This window comes from Mesoplodon bidens (genome assembly GCF_964165515.1).
Source record: "Mesoplodon bidens genome assembly, chromosome: 10".
Classification (NCBI taxonomy): domain Eukaryota; kingdom Metazoa; phylum Chordata; class Mammalia; order Artiodactyla; family Ziphiidae; genus Mesoplodon; species Mesoplodon bidens.
Window position 1 is genome coordinate 19,926,299 of NC_138172.1, and position 20,175 is coordinate 19,946,473.

A 20,175-nucleotide genomic window follows, 5' to 3' on the forward strand; every position below is an offset into this window, starting at 1 on the left:
GTATTTTATTTCCTTTTCTCTCGGGGAAGGTTCAGCTTCAGTTCATTCTTGGGCACTGCCGCTCAGACATTTCACAGTTCTGTGCATCCCTGTATATGCCGCCAACCCACAGCCTCTGCTTTTTAGCTCTTCCATCTCTCTCTGTCTCTCGCTTTACCTCCCTTCTCTCTTCTCCTTTTAACTTTTCTGGTTATCTGTTGTTGGTCTAAGCCCTCTCTGTTGCTAATATTAACCTGAAGTTAGGAAGACAAGCTGGGGAGAGAGATGGGGAGTGAATGAATGGAGAGAGAGAGAGAGAGAGAGCGAGCACATGAGTGTGTGGGCAAGACTGAGCAAGCCAGCACACATGCAAGGCTGTTCTCCCAAGTTAACATGGAAACTATATGTGGATTTATGCCTAATTTTTCATTGTCCCCTTTTTCTCTCCATCACTGAGAACAATTGAGAGTTCACTGCACAAATTTTAAATATGTACACTTACCCCCACACGTACATATGAACACATATTAGGTATATATAATATATATCATGTGGATATCAGATATATATAGATACGTGTGTGTGTGTGTGTGTGTATAGGTGGGGGGAGAAAGAGAGAGAGAGAGAGAGAGAATCTTGTATTTGGAAATTCACTGGGCCATGAGGAATGTACTTTATGACTACAGAAAATTAAGTTCAGCAAGTGTTCCTGTGGATCACATTTGGGTGAGGGGCATTTTAACTGTGGGTTCTACTTCCTGATGTAACTTGTTGATGAACCCCCACCATATTTTAACAGTAATTCCCTCCTTGGTATAATTAATAGAAAATTCGTTTCTAAAAGTAAAAATTGGGTCAGAAACGGAGATTATTAAAATGTACAATTGCAAAAGGCTGACCCTACAAACCCCATTTATGCAGCCGAGTTCCAAAATGCTTTTGAGTGCTTGATGACTCACTGTGGCTTCTTCCTCTGGCTGGTTCAGTGTAGGCAAGAGGTTAGCCGACTCGGGGAAATTAAAACAATGTTGCACATTATATTGTTACCAGCCATCGAAAAGCCTATTTTGTATGCAAGACAGCAGTGCCGAGATATATGGAGAGCCCTAGGCTAAGTACAGAAGATAATTACATTTGGAATTTTACTGAGTTAAGTCATTTACAGCTTCAAATAGTTGCAGAGAAAAATCAGCCAAAACACACTTAAACTTTTTGTTTTGACTTTCAGGATAGAAAGGATCTTTTTTTTTAAATTAGTTATCATCTTATATGACAAATCATATTTTATTTTTAGTCAGAATGTCTCAAAAGTTATTTTCTTTAAGTAGTTAATATTTTTCCTTTCAGACTACAGATATGAACTTATGAGGACAGTGGGATATTTATACAGGCAAAGGGCGCATCGTAAAATCCCCAAATTCTTACATAAGTCTTTGGAAACATGTTTAAATTTAGCGTGTTTATTGGGAAGGAAAGAAGGAGTATATTTATCTCACCCCCAGAGTTCACTGGTCGTTGAAGCATAGGAAGCCCTTAAAGAATTGGGTTGAACAAAACAAACTCCATGGCTATGGCTACCTGAATTTATGTGTCTCAGTGGTGGTGTTTATAAAGTGATCCAAGTTCCTGCATTTATGTATCTAATTGATAAAATTAAATTTTTAATGATCAGCTAGAATAAATTGTTTACCAGAGGTAATGGTTCACCTAGGTTGGCGTTCCAGACTGCAAATCTGAGTGCGGGGCCACTGTTAACTACTCAGGAACTGACTATCTATGTTATTCACTATTCCTCACTCTCCACAGGAAGCGGGTGGGAGAAGGAAAGGAGTTAGATGATCAGTAAGTCAGGTGGTTATCTTCTGGCAGCTTTAATGTCGAGTTTTGGCGCATGTGGCCTGGGAGTGGTACAGACCGATAGGATGACTCTTGGATTATTTGTGGATTTCATGTAGTCATAGGTTTCCCTTCATCCTCCAGCCCTACATCCAACCCAAGGCAGGCTTTTCAACTTTTGATTGGAATCAGAGATGATCACCTGGCCAGAAGTTACTACGTGGTAGTTAACCAGTGATGTTCCTTATAATATTTTTGCCAGCGAGTTTGCTTGAATGGAAGAAGGCAGGGCTAATTCTGAAGAGTTCGGTTTCTTCCAAGCTTGAGAGAGTTGCTACAACATTGACACAGTGCTTGTCAAGAGCAGGCCTTGGAAAACTACAGACCCTGGGCCGAATCCCATGAGCTGAGAAAGGTTTTTACACTCTGAATAGTTGGGGTAGGGGAGGTAAGAATCAAAGGAAGAATAAATTATATGAAACTCGAAGTTCAGCATCCACATGTAAGGTTGTATTGGAACACGGCCATGCCCATTGATTTACGCATTATCCGTGACTGCTTGTGCTCTACAGCAGAAAAGTTGAGTAATTCCAACAGCGTCTCTATGGTCTGCAAAGCTGAAAATATTTACTATCTGGCTGGCCCTTGCAGAAGAAGTTTCCCAAGCAATTCCTGATCTAGAGGAGCAGAAGAAAACAATTTGCATCACGTTATTAGCAACTTGTTCCCTTAGGTTCCTGGCTCCCTAAAGGTCGGCTCGCCCCTTCTTACTTCATCCTTCTTTGCCTTGGTATATAAAACCAGTCTAGTCACCATATTGGTCAGGTTCCCCCAAGGGCAGCTTCACCTGCAGTTATTATACTTGCCGATATTGGGGGTCGTGGAGAGCTGGCCAAGGGATATTCATTCATCCATCCCTTTGTCTACTCAGGCATTTAGCAAACATGACCCGGAGCCTGTAACGTGGCAAGAGCCTTGTTGGGGCTCTTATACTCTTATACTCTAAGGAGTATAAGAGTGAGTGAAATGGATAGGGCTGCCCGCCTGGTTCTTATACTCTAGAAAAAAAAATAGACTATAAATAAATAGCTCTGCAGTGGCACTGTTCATTCATTGGGTAGTGTTCGCTGACACTAATGCGTTCTTGGAAACATCAGAAGCGTGCTCCAAAGAGACTTTCAATGCTAGATAAGGGCCAAACCCAAACAGATTTTACCCATTAGATATTTAATCAGATGAAATGCACAAGAAAATGTCAGCAGTTTTCTGTGCCCGATGCCCTTATCAGGGATCTTTGGGTGGCAGACCTGGTCTGTTTGGGAGAGTTTGGGGCAAAGTACAGTTATACTCACAGCCAGACCCATTTGAGGCTTCCTGTTTCTCTGATGTTTGTATTTCCATTTGCCATTTCATGCACCCATGTCCGGAAGTGTACTTTTTAATTGACTTCACTAATCCTTGTGCCCAGAGAACCCGAGGTATTGGGGAAGCCAGGTCCGTGCAGCAACTAGGCTCCGTGGAAAGGGTGTTCTTGTGTCTCAGCAGCCTTTCTGTCTCGTTTACCATTGGCATCACCCACGGTCACCTCTCGGTTCTCCCAACAGCAGACCGATATGTGGGGCATGCCCTGTATATGACTGAGCCAAGGGCTACTTCGGTTTCCCTTAAAGAAGGCATTTCCAGGTCCAGGAAATACCTGAACCTCCCAAGTATCTCAAAGTCTGTTACCCAATTACCATTTATTAACTCGAATGTGAAAACCGTCTGTGCCACTTAGCACTGCAGGAAAGAGCCATCAAGGCCTGAGCGTATTCCCAAAGGGTGATCACTGTTAGAGTAGGAGGAGACCACCACCCCCCAGACTCCCTCTGCAGAGCAGTCCTGAGGCCTCTGGTGTTCACGTCTGGGAGGGAGGTCACACGTGCGCCCCCATTGTAAAAACAAACCCAGTAGGCTCATATTGGATCTTACAGTAGAGATCAACAGAGGCTCATTATGTCCACCCTGGAGAATCATTGTGAAAGGATTCCACTGGAGAATTCGGGAGGACAGAGTCAGTCCCAGACGTGACCAAAGCCAGGGAAAGCCGCTGGAGTGCTGTCCCGTGTCCCTTGCCAGCCCCCAGATCTAAACCCCAGACACCTCACCTCTGACCCCAAACAGGAGGCCCTTGCGTTTCTTACCGACAGTCAAACCTCCCTAAAGAATTTTATGCAATTTTTAAAAAATCACCATTGTTCCCCTTGGAGGATAGTGTGGTTGGCCGTGTTTCCCTTTATGGTGCTCTGTGTACAACACTGCACTTGAACCAAAAGGAAGGGAAAGCCTTTAAGATTCTCATGGCAGAGTTCAAGCGACCAGGCAGACATCAAGATGATGGGTTATGGAGTCTGGCTTAGACCTATCTATGCAGCACTGGGAGTGAGATGCATCTGTTCTTGTTTTTATTTTTGTTGGAAGGTATCAAAATATATAATGCACGTTTTCTTAGCAGTGGACTCCTTATGTAGAGCTTGTTGACAGAGAAAGGTTGGTTAATTCAGTTCTCATGTTACACCCTGTTACTGGTCTCACTGAGAGAGAAGGCCAGGTGGGGGGCGGGGACGGTGGTCAAAAAGACATCTTAGTGGGCATTTGAAGCCCTTTGGAATGTTTCTAACTGCATTTCATTATTACAAAGGCAGTTGTAATTTTTTGACATCTGTCAATGGACTGGATGGGGATTAACCCCAACTCTTACCAGCAAGCCGAGAAGTGATGTAAGATTCTACACTGTGCACGTAGGCACCTAAGATGAAGACAGATGGACACCATAGAAATCGTTTGGGTCGAAGACAGGGAATGTCCTTTTTGAGGTCAGGGGATGTATTCTAAGATTTCACCTGTTAGATGTTCTCTGTTGACAAGTGTCTTCTGGATGATAGGCAGTCATGGAAATGAGTTAGAAGTGGAGGGGAAATCCCCGCCGTCGGTGTGCATGCTCTTACATGGGTCGTGAGTATAAGGCTCCCTCCCCACAGGACGGAGGGGCAGAGACACAGGGAGTGGGGACGTACTGAGAGTCAGGGTCGCCCCCCCATCCCCCCAGTGCCATGGCCAGCCTTGTAAGGAAGCACCTGAAGCTTCCGTGAAAGTTGAGCACCTACTGTCCCCCAGATTTAAACGCATATTCATCCAGTTATGTGGGTTCACTCCAAAGGGAGATGCTCAGCCATCGAGCTGGGGATAAGGTATGTTGGTGGCTGGGTCAGAATTCCATTTTGGAAAAAGGGAAAAGCATCCAGTCTAACAGACAACAAGCGAAAACAGTCTTCTGACGGACTTGCCTGTCTTGGAAAGCTGAGACGTTCGTGGTATAGATACAGTTTTCTGGCCACGTTTATTCTTTTTAATCTGTTGTGTGACCGTGTGACCTTGCTCAGTGCTTAGCTCAACCTCTTTGGTGTATGAAGATGGACTCTGAAGGAAGGAAGAGAGGAGCCTGGGGGGTTGGGCCTGCGTATTATGTCCAGGGTGCAGCATGTGTCAGGGGACACGGCTCAGGACAGCGTCCCCACAACGTGCCCTCAGCCTCGAGACCCTTTAAAGTGAATACTGAAAGCAGCCAAGGGGAAAAGAAGCCACCCAACCCATGGGGATGAACTGCCTGGCCCCGGGCAGGGAGTGTGGGTGGAGGGGTGCAGACCTTCTATTCATGAGTCATTTGATTCCATTCAGTCGCTGTTCATCAAGCACCTAGTGTATTCCAAGCCCTGGATATAGATAAGTAAGGCAGCTTCTTCCTTCCTGTAATGTGGAGGTGTCAGGGAAAAGAGCTCCTGGCGAGGACATTCCAGGCCAAAGGAGCCTCCTGAGAATATGCCTAGGTTGTAGGAGAGGGAGAAGGAAAGTGGAAGAATATTGTGTTCTTTTTAAAATTCATCTCTCTGTTCAACAGGATGGGATGGTGACCAGCCATTGCAGTTCGCTTACCTGGGACTCAGGGATTCCTGGGACTTGGGATTTTCACTTTCCGAACCAGGAGAGTCCTGGGCAAACTGGGATGAGTTGGTTACCCTCACAATCCACTGGGATCCATCTGCTGTAGAAGGGATCTGTGGATTGCCCACATTCTGCTTGTAACTGTTTCATAAAGGAGCTCGGCAACCATTTGAAAGGATATTTATCGAGCTCCTACTGCATTGCCAGGGCACTGTCCTAGTGCATTTACCCTTAATTTCACTGAATCCTCACAACCCCTCTGTGAGTAGATTCTACCCTATATCCTCCATCCCAAGAGTCACGTTTCAAAGGGCGAATCTCACCTTTGGACATCAGTATGTGTCTCATACATGATGAACATGAGCATGTTTAATGTAGTATTTCTTCTGGCTCTTTGAGAAGGTGTTACGCAACGGATGGTGATCTTAACAGTGACGGTCCTCTGAGAGTCAGAGGAGTAACTGGTGCCCTCACAGCTTCCAAAAGAGGGAACTGAGGTATAGAAGATCTGATTAACTTGTCCAAAGCTAATGGCAAATGACGGGCAGGCCCTAGGATTGTAGCCCAGCCTCTGTAACCCATCTTCCTTTGCTTGCTCAGTGCTGCTGTATGGCTTTTTACACAGGGGTCATCATGCCCCTGCTGGGCAGGAACACATTTTCCTCTCCCCGTCTGGGTTCTTCTGGCTGGTCTCAGAGTTCAGTTGACATGAAGACAGAGTAACAGGAGAAAATCAAACGAAAGTGTAGCAACGTGTATACACGGGAGTGACCCAGGAAAACGGAGTCACTTACCAAAATGGCCAGAACCCTCACCATAAATACCATCTTCAGCTAAAGACAAAAGAGGGTGTTGGGGGTAGGGGTTTGGGCCTTCAGAGGAGAGGAAGGCACCTCACAGGGAGATGGAAAAGTAAATGTTTGGTAAATAAATGTTTGTGGGACCACGCAGATACAGTGGGACACAGAGTGGACTCTGATCTCTGGGCCCTGCCGAGCTTCCCACCCCCTACCTCCTAGCCCATATTCTTTGCAGATCCTGCTGGTGGTGGCTCTGTTCCGACAGGCCCTCTGAATTCTTCTAGGCAGTTGGGGGGAAGGTCAAAGTGTCTTGAGTCTTTTGGGCCTTGAGTCTTTTCAGCTCGAAATAATCCGCATGCCAGAGAGACATTTTGGGGTGGCAAGTTTTGCTCTGCTACACCCCACGAGGTTCTCTGCACACACCCAGGCCTTACAGACTGAGGGTTTTGAAACTTGGCCGGTGAGGCCACGCTGTCCTCTGGCCCGAGGAGCTTTCTCCCCAGCAGTCCGTGGCAGCGGGGCCAGGGCTGGAGCTCAGCGACACTGGGCTCATTCTCAAGTTTTCCAAATCCATCTACCCCAGGAACTGTAAGCTCTAAGAAAATGTCAGCAGAAAGAAAAGTGCACAAGTTGCACAAAGCAGAGGGAGACAGTAAGCCTAACACAGATCAGTCAGTGACTCTGGGGACTTCACCTGTGATGCCTCTACCATCAGCGGGGCTGTTTGTAATCGCCTCAGCTTTCCGGACTTCCGCAAATATATTATCTGTCACGGGTCCCCCTTTGGACCTTTCTAACTAACCCCATTCAGAGCAGTTCTCAGGACAGTTTCTCACAGCGGTGGCCTCCTAGAGCCTCGTGACTCTCTGAATAAGCTCAGAGGTGCTGGGGAAAGAGAAGTCCTAATAGCATCACAGCTTCATGTTGCCACTGCTCCGTGCCAGGGGCCAAGAGACGCAGGGTCTCTGCGTGTCTCACTTCCACATCCCCCCTTGGAAAACCAAGACGCCGCTTTTTCATAGTCTAAAATCCTGCTTTACTCCAGGAGCATTAGAATTCCTAGACTATGACAGAGTATCAGTGTGCGTCTGCTTGAAATGTCAAGAGAGTCTTTAATAATAACATGTGAGGAATGTTAAGATGGTGACAGAATACAATAAAAGTCGGGAAATTCTTCGATTGGGGTGAAATGAGCCGTAGGTTGCCTACCCCCTGAGAGCTGGAGTTGGCCTTCAAGACCGAGCTGTGAAGGCCTGCGAATGACCACTGTTAGAGAGAGTGGCTGGAAAATAGCTATTTGGTAAATACTCAGTTTGGTTAGAAGAATTTCATTTCTCCTCCTTCCAGTTGCCGCTTTTTTTTTTTTTTTTTGGCTTGTTTTTCTCCTTTGGATCGTACGCCCTTAAGAGACCCCAGGTGACAAGATCCATTCTTCCTCTGTCAGTCCTGTTGGGACCGTCACTGTATGCAAACCTGCTGAGGGAATCTAGACCGCCCCCCGTAAGGCACGTTCAGTCCACGGAAGAGAGTGGTGTCTCCCCAACGTACCTCGTTAGACTTGGACCCTTGGGGTCTTTCTTAGAAGCACCTCTTCCGTTGTCTGTCCCCTGGAGGACTGGGCTCAGCAAGGTTAGGTCAGATTCCCGTGAATCTGGGGATCATCACTGGACTAATCCGGACTCGCCGCCTCATAACCTGGGTAGCACTGCACATTCCACCCTGCCCCCACTGCCCGAGGTTCTGCCTACGGAGGGCAGCATGGAGGCAGGGAGAGAGGCAGAGATCTGGGCTCCCAGGCAGTGTCCCAGGTGATGTCTGGGATCACAGCGGTGTAGGAAGGTCAGACCAAGCATCCTGTCACCGGGATTCTTCTAGCCTTAGCGTTGCGCCTTCCCAGCTCCACGACCTCGGGTTAAGTTCTCCCCGTGAGCCTCAGTTTCCCCCGCTGTAAAACACGACACGAGGACCAGAAGACTTGACCTAGCCACAGCCGTCTGGGCTTCTGTGAGATCGAATGAGTGGCCTGGCCCCTTCTTCCCTCCATCCTCAGTAATTCCAGCATTTTTTCCCACATCCCAAACCCTTCGCTTATTTCAAGACTTCTTTCCTCACAAGTGAGAGCCACCAAATTGGGCTTAAAATGATGAGTCCTCCTGACAGTGTAGAAAATGATTGTGTTCAGTGAACCCCAAACCAGGTTCCCTTTTCTCTGCTAAAAGAATGAACGTGATCTCTCTTAGTTTTTATCTTTGAAGGTGGTGCACGGGGCCCCTAGCCTTCGGCAGTTATCAGCAGGTCTGGAGCGAGACCCCCGTTACGGTCTTGCCCAGTGTGGACTATCTAAAACCTGACTTGAGGCCATGGGTAACAGAAAAGGGGATGACCTATATCAGCCGAGGGGAGAAAAAGCATTTGCCTAGGACGAGGGACAGATACAGTGAGAAGCAAGGAAATAAATCCATGAGAAATGGGCTTATCTTTCCTGCACTTCTGGTTCCCTTCTTTAAACCATCAAAATTCTCTCCCCAGTTAGCCCAGCTGCAAACTCCATCGAACCCCTGTTATGTTGATCCAGATTCCTCAGCCAGTAGAAGTCTAGATAGACTTGACTGATTTAACTTTCCTATTAAAAAAAAAAAAAAAAAAAAAAGGGAGAGAGAAGGAATTAGGTTTTTTTGAGCATTGTCGAAGCGCTAGGCTCTATGCTAAGCTGGTTATGTGCAAGAATTTATTTAATCCTCAAAACAACTCTTGAAAGTTCAGAGATTATTATTCCATATTTAGAAGGAGAAACAAAATACTTGAAAAGGTTACATAATGTGCTCAGAGTTGCAGAGCCCGGATTCAAATCCATCGAAGTGTGCTTGTTGGGTCCACGTCCTTTTTAGCCCATTTTTGACTCTGCTGTTGTGCTTCGGAATGGGTGCACAAGCGTGCTAATGTAAACAAACACTGCACAAGCAGCTCCCCTTAATGTGTGTCCTGTTGTCATTCCTTTTATGCTAGGTGGTACTCCTGTACCCACCGGGAAAGCTTTGAGAGGGTAATTCTCTCTTGATAGCACAACATAAAAAGATGGGTAAATTTGTCAGCTGAATTTTTAGTTGACCTTCGGACTGAATTTCCCATCTTCCTTTTCTTTGCTTGTCATGGGATTCAGTAGAGGGAATGCTGGAATATATTTGCTAATATTAAATGTTTGTATTCCCATATTATAATAATGAAGGGATGCCATGAAAATTGACGGGGGGATGGTGAGCTCATGGAATGATGACATACAAAGCCCTAAAGAATCTGCAGGCTTTTCGAAGCACCAGTGAGTATTGTAAATGCAGGACAGGCACTTGAGACAGAGGAGGTGGTTTCACTAGGTGTGAATTTTCAGCCATTTTGCATTAAAAAAAACCCAAAAGGTGAGTTTGGCGGATTTTTTCCTTCAGTTGCTAAAACAGTTTGTGGTACAGTTAGAGCTGTTATTGAGGATAAAAATCCAAAACCCTTCCAAGAATATACAGGACATGCTAGTTTACACTCATAAACAGCAACAAAAGCTTGGATTTTTGCCTCTTCCTGTAACCTTGCCCATCTTTCTATAGTAAAGCAGAACTAGGATGGTAGACTTGAGGTTGAGGCAAGATAAGGAACCTGGGTAATTCTCAAAATGGACGATGAATTCTAAGTAATATTCACATGGAAAAATAAGAAAAGATTCCCTACGGCAGTAAACCACCAGGGTGATGGAGGTGGCTGGTATACAGATTCTAGGTATGTGTTTGCCACGTGGTATTACCACCTTTGATCAGTAAAAGGTCAGCCTCGTAGACATTTGGAAGGAAGAGAGAGGTGATGTTTCTTTCGGTGCTGGGAATTTGGATTTCCTTCTACTTGGTCTTTGTAATTGCTCCATCAACAGTGTTTACCCCCAAATTAAGTCACTAATATTCATCAGACTCTTCAGTAAATATCACCTCCCACCCTTTAATTTGTAACGTTCAGTACAACAGACTACTTCTTGTTTTTGGGGGGTTTTTTTCTTTTTCTTTTTTTTGCGGTACGTGGGCCTCTCACTGCTGTGGCCCCTCCCGTTGCGGAGCACAGGCTCCGGACGCGCAGGCTCAGCGGCCATGGCTCACGGGCCCAGACGCTCCGCGGCATGTGGGATCTTCCCGGACCGGGGCACGAACCCGTGTCCCCCGCATCGGCAGGCGGACTCTCAACCACTGCGCCACCAGGGAAGCCCACTTCTTGTTTTTAAAAAGAACGACATATTATGCCTCCATTCCTTCTGCTCCACAGTAATTTTAAAACAAAACATTTTTCTTAATCTAAGAATGTTTTAGTTGTAATGTCCAAAAACTTAGGACACTTACATAAAAAAACAAATAACTAGAAAAATGCCATTGCTAACGTTTTAATTGTTCTAACTGAGCCACTTTGGAAAACTAAATTCCTTTAGCATTATGTGTTCAGAGCATCTTTTAGTTTGGCTGTTCAATAACTGACTAAAGGACAGAGGGTGAATAACATAAAGTGGCTCCTAATATGGTATCATTTTCATTTCCTGTTTGTTGGAAGATAAATGCTAACACTGGAAGGCTTTTTTTTTCTTTCTTTCTTTCTTTCTTCTTAATTTATTCCTCCCTGAACCACAAGGGAATAAAAAGAAAAAAAAAATCAAATGTGATATGGCTTGAGACTGAGTCATCCAGCTAGGATAAGCCGAAAGCTTTTTCTTTCTTGTTTTTGTACCCTTTCCCTTTTCTCTGCCTTGCCCCAATTCCTGAAACATACCCCTCCCTTAAAACACACTTTGCTTTAAAAATGTGAGTCTTACTTGATTGGGGGGGGGGGCAGATAATTTTAGACTTAAAAAATTAATTGTTATTTAAAAGATTTAATGTTAATTATGTGACATTGATGGAATGCGTCTCTCTCCAATTTTAAGGCATTATTTTGGACAAATAGTCTATAAAAGTACTGAATTAAGATTTTTTTTCCATCTCTTCCTCCCCTCCCTCCCTCCCTCCCTCCCTCTCTCTCCCTCTCCCTCTCCCTCTCCCTCTCTCTCTCTCTCTCTCTCTCTCTCTCTCTCATATTAATCTCTTCTACATTTCCCCAAAATTCTACAGCTGTTCTCTTAACTATATCTGTACCTTTGGGGGATACATTTCCCACTTCTTTTACAGACATAATTATCATATGTCCCCTATGCTCAACGATCTTGAACTATCAAAGATACCACTGTGTATGAAAGAGTCCAAGGCAAGCATAAGGAAGGCAGCATGTAATAAGTAGTATCTGAGTGCCTACTACATACATCCAATTAGAAACTCATGTGCCTTCAGAAGATAATGTTTGATAGAATAAGGAGACTTGAAGTTTTGGTACGATGAGACTAGCACATAGTAGGTACTCACATACTGAGTCCGTGAATGAGTAAGCTTATTCTGCATTCACTTGCAAATGGGGTCTCGTCCGCCCTTGTAGCTCTCTGCCTGCCTTGCCAAAGTTGCTGGCCAGTACTGTCTTCACCTGTGCCTACCTGTGAAGAAAGATGGAGTTAATTTTGCATAAGTGTATCTGTGTGTCTAGGAGTTTCTCCACAACCCCAACGGATGAATTTATGAGTTTTTAGCTCCCTAGCTTGTTTTCCTTTGGCTTCCTCATGAATCAGGTTGGTTAATAGGCGTGATTCACGGTTTTGTCTCATAGCTGTCTGTGTTACATGGGACTCCTTGGTGCCAGCAGGTCTAGGACTTCCCAGTTAAAAGCTCATGCATCTCGTGTGGAGAAATCGCACACTAACACCTCTAGTTACTCGGAGTTTGGCAGTGGTCATATAGATTTCAAAATGATTAAGCAGTGATGCACATTTTGTCATGCGCCAGGGGGCCATAGTGTCATTTGGAATGTGTATCATTTGGGATGTTAAAGGAGTAATGCATCTGCATTCAAAGAAATAACAAAGCATCTTCTCCCTACCAGCTTGCAAAAGACAAAGAGCGCCTGCAAGCCATGATGACCCACCTGCACGTGAAGTCTACGGAACCCAAAACTGCCCCTCAGCCCGTAAGTACTGAAATGACCCCCGTGGGGAACCCTACAGTATTTCTTCTCTGCTTCCCTACCCCAAGGATGGAGGATCGCCTAGTCTGGCAGCTCTGAGTAGTGAAAGACTTAAGCTCCGTCTGGTTCTGATTACCTTTTATGAAGAGGGCAGCGTGCTGGGCATTTAGGGAGATAGATATGGGATGATTCAGGCACAGTCGTTCGCCACGAGGCCCCACCATCAGCTCTTCTTTGGGACAGATGATTGATGCTACTACACCAAGGTACTAAAACACATTACGAGAGCTCACTAGAAGGGAAAAAGCAAAACAGAACAGAAAGCAATCTTTCTGATTTCTCAATGGTGGCAACACAGAGAGAAGACAGCCAGACCAGGAAAGCAGAGGTAAAAGGCATGTCAGCATGGTTTAGCCAAGAGGCAGTGGGTGTGAGAAAAGGAGTGAGGGATAGTCCAGTCCAGTCTAACTGCAAGAAGGGAAAGAAAGAGGAAACACACTGTCGGAATAGTCAGAGGCTATAATTACGGAGAACATCTAACGGTTACTAAAGAGTTTGAAGCGAAAATGACTCCTTCGTGGTGAGGAGACCAAACATGGTGCCCTGAAATTACATTTCACTTTTAGGAGTCTCTTACTTCTTGCCCTGTTCCCTTTTATTTGACTTTCAAGAGCGTCACCAAGCACAGACGGTTAATATCTAAGTGGAAGGGTGGTAGCTGAACCCCAAATCCTGTCTTGGGCCTCATGACTTGTTGCAAGTTGATCGCTTTCCCAGTTGTGTTTCTTGTATACTTACAGTTCTCAAAATCTAGTAGCTTCAACTGATTATTCACAATGGGGAGAGTGCTTTGCTTCTTGATTTTTAAGATTTGTAAAATTTAAGGGTACACTGCCTTTATTTGATTTTGCTTGGAGTCACTGTGTGAAAATTAATTGAGCGTTGACAATCTATAGTTAGTACCAGCAATTTTAATCAATATGCAGTGATGCGGCGTAATGGCAAAGTATTGGTTTATCTGTTTTGACTGATTTTTTCCTATAAATAAAGCAAACATACACCCATACATGTATGATTTATGGTGATAGAAATAAAGCGGAGTCAGACTATTAACCCAGCAAATATGGTAGCCTGCCAAGATGCAGTTGGCAGACAAAATTAATGTCTGAAACAGAACACATTACTGAGATATAGGACATAAAATCATTAAACACTTTGCACATCCATTTTTACTAGGGGAGAGCCCTTGGTTTCCATGTGTTTCACAGTAAACGGCTGTAGGACCCAATGTGTAGGCTACCCAAGAGAAAGCGGGGCAGGGGGAGGCCATTCGGCATCGCGGAGTCAGTAGTCAGCTGTGCTCTCGGTGGTATTCCTGTCAACCCCTTCTTTTAAGGAGGGTCCTGGGAATACTATGAACCCAGCTAAGCAAATTGGTAAGATCCTGGCACGACTCCACTGAGTTCTCCAGCGGGTATAGGGAACTTGAAACTCTCCGGAAGTCTTCAGATGGTTGTCGTTGGTTAGGGAAATGGTTTTCCCCAGGTTGAAGGGTTTGCATCTCTAAACCTAGCAACAAGGGAGAGAATGAGATTATCCCCTCCTTCCTCCGTGGATTAAAAACAAGTGATAGGAGGTTAGATATTCAATATGAGAACTAGAATAATGTTTGGACTCCGCACTCTAGGAATATACTCATTTGGGATCATGAGGCTCCTTGGGAGGAGGCGGGATAAAAGCAGAAAAGGAATTGCAAAACCCCACGGGGCACTCAGCAAGCGACGGGGCTGGATGCCGGCAGGGAGCGCCATATACATAGGCCTCCATAGGCCACAAAAGGGACCCTTGGGAATCTCCATGAGGACCCGTGTTAGGCAGCCAGTAAACAGGAAAAAGCAGTCCTGGGGGAAATGCACAGGGCAGGAAGGTTTGTCTTGATTAGTATTTTTAAAAAAATGTTTTACATGCTAGAAAATTATAACTTCGAAGGGGACCTCCTACTAAATTTATTTTTAACTGCTCTATTGAAAATTCTCTACCACTAGTCAACATTATCTCTTGGTAGCTCAGCACAGTACTTCTTTATTAAAAGAAATAGGCACGAATATTTTTGACTGAAAAATTAATAGCTTTTGAATTCATACGCAGCAGGTTTTCTTTTGCAAAGAAGTCCAATATCGCTGCACAGCACTTCTATAACCATTTATTTAGAGTCCAAGTCAAACCTTTGACAGTTAGAGCAGTGCTACAAGCCAATATAAAGAACTCCAAGATGTAAACCAACAATAGGCCGTCTGTGTGAGGTTTGCCATTGTCAAATACATAGATTGTTTGGATTAGTTTATGTAAATGGACTGTTGTATTACCCTTTGGAAAAAAAAAAAAAAAGATCACATTTGTGTATGAAAAGTGGTTCCCTTCACAGGCAGCATTATAAATTCCTTATCCTTTAACTTACGTGTAAGAAGTAAAAATTGGTGCCTGACAAGCAGATATTGTGTGACGCTCTGTTGCCAGAGAGAACCTGCCTTCTTTTCATTCATTGGAAAATAGAAAATTTGATTATAGATACCATCTTATAAATCGGGAATTATTAAAATATGTATAGGTGAGGCATTGGGAAATTAATTATAAAAGGTAGACGTGTAGTGTTTTGCATACATTTTTACTTCTTTGCCCAAAAAAAGGGGAGGGGTGGACACAGAGCAAACCCTCGATGCTTTCAACTTTAGGGATACAGAGTTATCTGATGATTGGTTCTAAGGTGCAAAAGACTCCCTTTTGCCTATAATTGATTTATTCTACCTGAAATAATAGAACACTCAGTGTATGTTCAGATGCGTATCGTTCTAGGCGCTCTGATTTGAAGGAAGCAGTCCGTGGGATGCAAATCTAACCTTAGCTGGGGACTCTCATGTTAGAGTCTTGCCAGGAAGTTTGTGAAGTGGTTTTTTTTTTTTCTTTCTTTTTTCCATTTCTGTTTAAAAAGGAACTCGGTGTTTATTTTAAAATCCTTAGTCACTAAGTGATAGAATGCTTTGCTGTAAACGGTGCTTTTCACTAAATGCCATTTGGGTGGTAAGTGTCATTTGCTGTGTCCAGTCATCCAACCAGTTCCCATTTCACCGCCAAAACCTTCTTGGATTGTTCTGACAGCAGAGCCCGTAGACGTGTTCGCTGGATGCTGTTGTGGAACTCATGTTCCCATTTGGCTAATCAGAGGCTATGCTCATCTCGGGAGAATCCCTAGTTTTTAGGCGTGGGTCTGAGCGTGACTCCCCCTGGAAAGCGTGTAGAGGAACTGAATAGGGGTTTACGGTGGTCCTATTCCACACGTGCCTCCGATAACATCTCCGCCTGCTTGCTTGAAAATCTTTTAAACCGAGAAAAACCTTTCCTTTCGTAATTATACCCAGGACTCAAACTGCAGTGCACGGTGTTTTTGTGAAGAGAATTCCTGAATTTAAAATCGAATTATTGCGTCAACGAATATTTATTGGACGTGCGACAGGAAAACATAGGGTAGTAAAACCAGACAGAACCATCCCTGCCATCGAGGTGTTTGGGGTCTCGTGGGACCAACTACCAAAGACACACTCCCAGGCTCTCCCTGCATGAGCTGTGCTCTGGGTGAGTGAGTGTGTGGACCTCTGCCCTAGACGTCTAGGTGGGGTTGAGGAAAGACTTCTGGGACAAGTGACATCTAAGGTGAAACCTGAAAGGTGAATAGGAAGAAGTGGAAAGAAGCGAGCTTCGTGACTCTTTTCTCGGGTTAAGAGTTAGGTGCGTGTGTCCGTGTGTCTCTGAGGAAGGGAACTGGGAAAGTGTGTGAAGAAGATCAGAGTGGAGGGAAGAAAGGAATGGCCAACAGCGGCTGAAATAAGCTTTCGTTTGTCATAACTTTACTTAGAAGCTTTTAATTTTATTAAGGCTGGCCCCTGCTTGGAAAAGTTTACCAGGACAGAGCTGTACATTCTAGCAATGGGGGACATACAGTGGGCAAAGGCGGGCTTGACATACGTACAGAATGGCCCCGTGTATCGTATGTTGGCGATTTAAAAGATTCGTCTCTTTTCGGTGTTCAGAGAAGCACAAGCGAAAAATCAGGTGATCGTAAACTGTCCTAATGAGAATGATATTCTTTTGTTCCAAACTCGGTACCAGTTAGTGTTCTCAAGGTAAACACCAAAATGGATTGCTTGGGGGTGAATGCTTGTCCTTGGAGGGAGGCCTCACTCAGAGGATAAAATGATCACCACCACCACCAAGAAGCATGTCTGCACTAATACTTTCTTTATTAAGTTGTTAAGGATTTTTGAAAAAGGCTTTTTCACTATCATAAGGTCAGGAAAATACCCTAAGTCATATTCTATAATCCTGAGAACGTAAGAGGTAGGCTTTGCTTTAGGGTATTCCTACCCACCAGAGAACAGCTCCCAACGCTGGAGAAACCACATCCCTTCAGATTTGGTGGGCAAGTAATTAAAGTGTAGGTACTATCTCCTTTATGGAAATGTTATAAAACACAGGAACTTGGCTATTTGAAGCGAAAGGCAGTATTAGATTTTCCTTTGCACGCATTCTCGTTTCCTCCAACTGTGGCAATTAGGACTGTTTGGAAATAGTTTTTAGCTACTAATAAAAACAGAGAGAGAGAGAGTGTGTGTGTGTGTGTGTGTGTGTGTGTCCATCCGTGTGTTCCCTCCCCCCGTGCCCCCCGCTCCGCAAAAGGGGGGGTCTTTTAACTCTTAACGAAGTGGCTGATTTTGTGGGCTGCTGACTGCAGCCTGGCTGTTGAGTTGGGGAAATAATTTGATGCCGTCATAAAGAGAGATTCGCAAGCACCACACACACACAAGGGGTGTTTATATACTGTTTCTCGTGAAGTCCCCCACCCTGAGGTTCATCCTGACGACCACCTTCTCGGTCACTGCCCTGCGCCAGGGCCCAGATCTAAGGCAGTAGCAGGACCAGGCAGAGAGAGCTCTCCCCAAGGCCACCCCCCGACCCCCTGCCACGGTCTGGTGACATCTTTCCCGTCCCTCCAGCCTCAGAAAAGGCCACCTCTGAACGTGAGGGATTCGTGTCTAGAATTCACCTGCTCAGGCCAGTCGAACCAACAGCAGAAAAACGAGTGAGCCCCAAAGTCCATACTAAGCGGCTGGGTCCCTCGGTGTCTGGGTTTCAGGTTTGCCTTTTGTTCTCAGTATCTGTTCTAAAGCAAGGCAAAAGCACACACAAAAATACAGATGAGTCCTTATGGGAATCCTTACAACAAGTCTGTTTCTGTCTGGGGTTTACCTCAGCCGTTTGTTGATTTTTTAAAAAATGGGAGTGACTCACCGTCTTTACAAGAGAGAGAGGAGGTTACTGTTTAAAAACGAAAGATAAATCTTTCGAAAAGGGGCTCGGCAGAGTACCGGGCAGCTGATCTGGTTCCAGTTGTTTGGATGGGTAAGATTTCTAGGATAGTCCCCCCCTGGAACTGACCTGGGAGAAAAGCCGACGGTTGAGAGTGCATAGAAACTAAAAAAAAAATAATAAAGCCCTACGGCAATCTTAAGTGACATAAGAATTTAAGCTTTTGGCCGGCGTTTCAAAGAGATTATCTTTGCCGAAATCATCACATGATGGAAACTTGCCATGTAGAAAATATCAGAGTTACTAACTTTTCTAAACATAGCAACTTCTTTTTAAATAGAAAATGAACACAATCTGAAAAATAGGAAAAGAAACCCTCCCAGAGTCCCCATCCCTTCCTGCTCCAGGCCCCGGAAGAAAAAAAATCTCTCTTCCAACCTGAGCTACAGTCAGAAACACGAAGCACACTTGCTTTCATTTCTAATTGATGATTATATTATTAAGTTTTAATAGTTTACAGTTCAGGTGAATCTTGCAGGATTGCCGCACACCCCTCACCGTTCCCGGTTTGCTCTGCTGTTCTAAGTCTGTAATTAATTTGTGTGTGTGTGTGTGTGTGGTGGGGGGCGTAGGGGGTCCAGTTTTTTCAGAGAGAGACCTTAATGAAAAGAGCAGGTCTGGTTTGAACGCAGAGCCTGTCTTGAAACCTTCCCCCTGCTGCATCTTATCACTCCCCCGTGACCTTCCTCCCCAAAGATGGTTTCTCCTCGAGACCAGCATGTGATCATCCAGCCCGAGTTTAAAAGTTAAGAAACTTCGATCGCCGTTGACAAGGTTGACATTTCATTAACTTGTTGGTTCAGCCTTCAGATGATTTCGCGAGGCGAAGCACCCTGTGTTTGGAGTTTACCGCTTTTTGTTCTTTCTCCCCTCGCGGGCTACAGTCGTGTTTAATTTGGAATCGGGGCTCCTTTGGCAAATTAGCAATTAGAACAATTCTGTGGGAATATGTATATGTGTCATTAGTTTTCCTGCAAATTAATAGCAGGGGCAGAGGTCAGGCAGAAATTTTCCACTTGACTGCAGTTCCTCTTTGGAGACTTGGCACTTGGTTCTGGAATGGCCACAGCTGCTCTGAGCCACCCTCTTCCTCTAGGAACTGTCTTTTAATTAGTTTACCTCATAGCCATCATTACAAATATTACTGCCTCCCCTCCTCGAAATAAAATTACTGTTTCTACAAAATATTCCAGTGACATCTTGCACCACTGCACATTGATGGTGGGGTCAGTCGAATGCAGCATTTAATCATTAGATCACCTCCATCCGCGTCTCCTAATTAGAGTCCTTACAATACATTTTTATCTGGTAATTAGCCGAGATTGGCTACTTCCTCTGTGGCTTATTAGAGACAGCCCAGCAGTGGGTGTGAATCACCGTGTCATTTGTCAAGCCTGGTTAAAAAAAAAAAAAAATCCTCTCTGCTGTCTTCTGGCTTGGTGTTGATTTCCACTTGGTACCTGTGTTTCAGAGCCTCCAGAAAATTCAGCTGCATCTCTTCGTGGATCGTGCTAACCGGGAGGGATTTTCTTCTCGACTGTTGATTTTTCAGTAGAAACAGTCCAAGTATTAAGGCTGCAAGGATGACATTCTTTTTGTGTTTTATGACTTTGTACCCGTATCGTGGGGCTTGTCTGTTCTTGTAGGTGAGCTCCCAAGAGATGGGCCTGCACTTGCTGAATGTGTCCACGAGTTTGGGGTTTTGGCAATTAACTAGAACCCAGCGGACCTGGTGATCTTCCTCACAGAACTGGAGAGGAGCGTGCATATTTCCCGAGGACACTGTATTTATATTATAATTTTCGTTACCTTCTAAAGAACGCCGTGGTGTTGAGGGTACTGTTCTTCAACCGAAGAGCCCAGAAGCAGAGTTAGTTCTCGGAATTGTTTTATGGTCGCTCTGCCTGTTTTCCTTTGATCAGTGTCTGCATTTGATGGTAAGCCCTTCGAGGGCAGCAGTTGTCTGTTCTGTTCCTTCTTTTGTCATTTCAGTTCCCATTGCCATATGTTTGCTGGGAAAGATTTATTGAATGTTAGTTATAAGCAGGGATAAAAGCTAATCCCCAGGTCCCTTCCAAAAATGAGCACGCAG

The 20,175-nt window shown here is 44.7% G+C and overlaps 1 protein-coding gene across 10 annotated transcripts in view; it reads left to right on the plus strand.

The window, feature by feature from the left end:
- Positions 1 to 20,175, plus strand: part of FOXP1 (forkhead box P1) — a 596,443-nt gene that overhangs the window by 551,324 nt on the left and 24,944 nt on the right. For all 10 annotated transcript variants that reach the window (XM_081246281.1, XM_081246288.1, XM_081246289.1 and 7 more), the window contains one exon: positions 12,582 to 12,665. In XM_081246281.1, the coding sequence (XP_081102407.1) occupies positions 12,582 to 12,665 (84 nt within the window). The remainder of the gene's footprint in view (positions 1 to 12,581; positions 12,666 to 20,175) is intronic.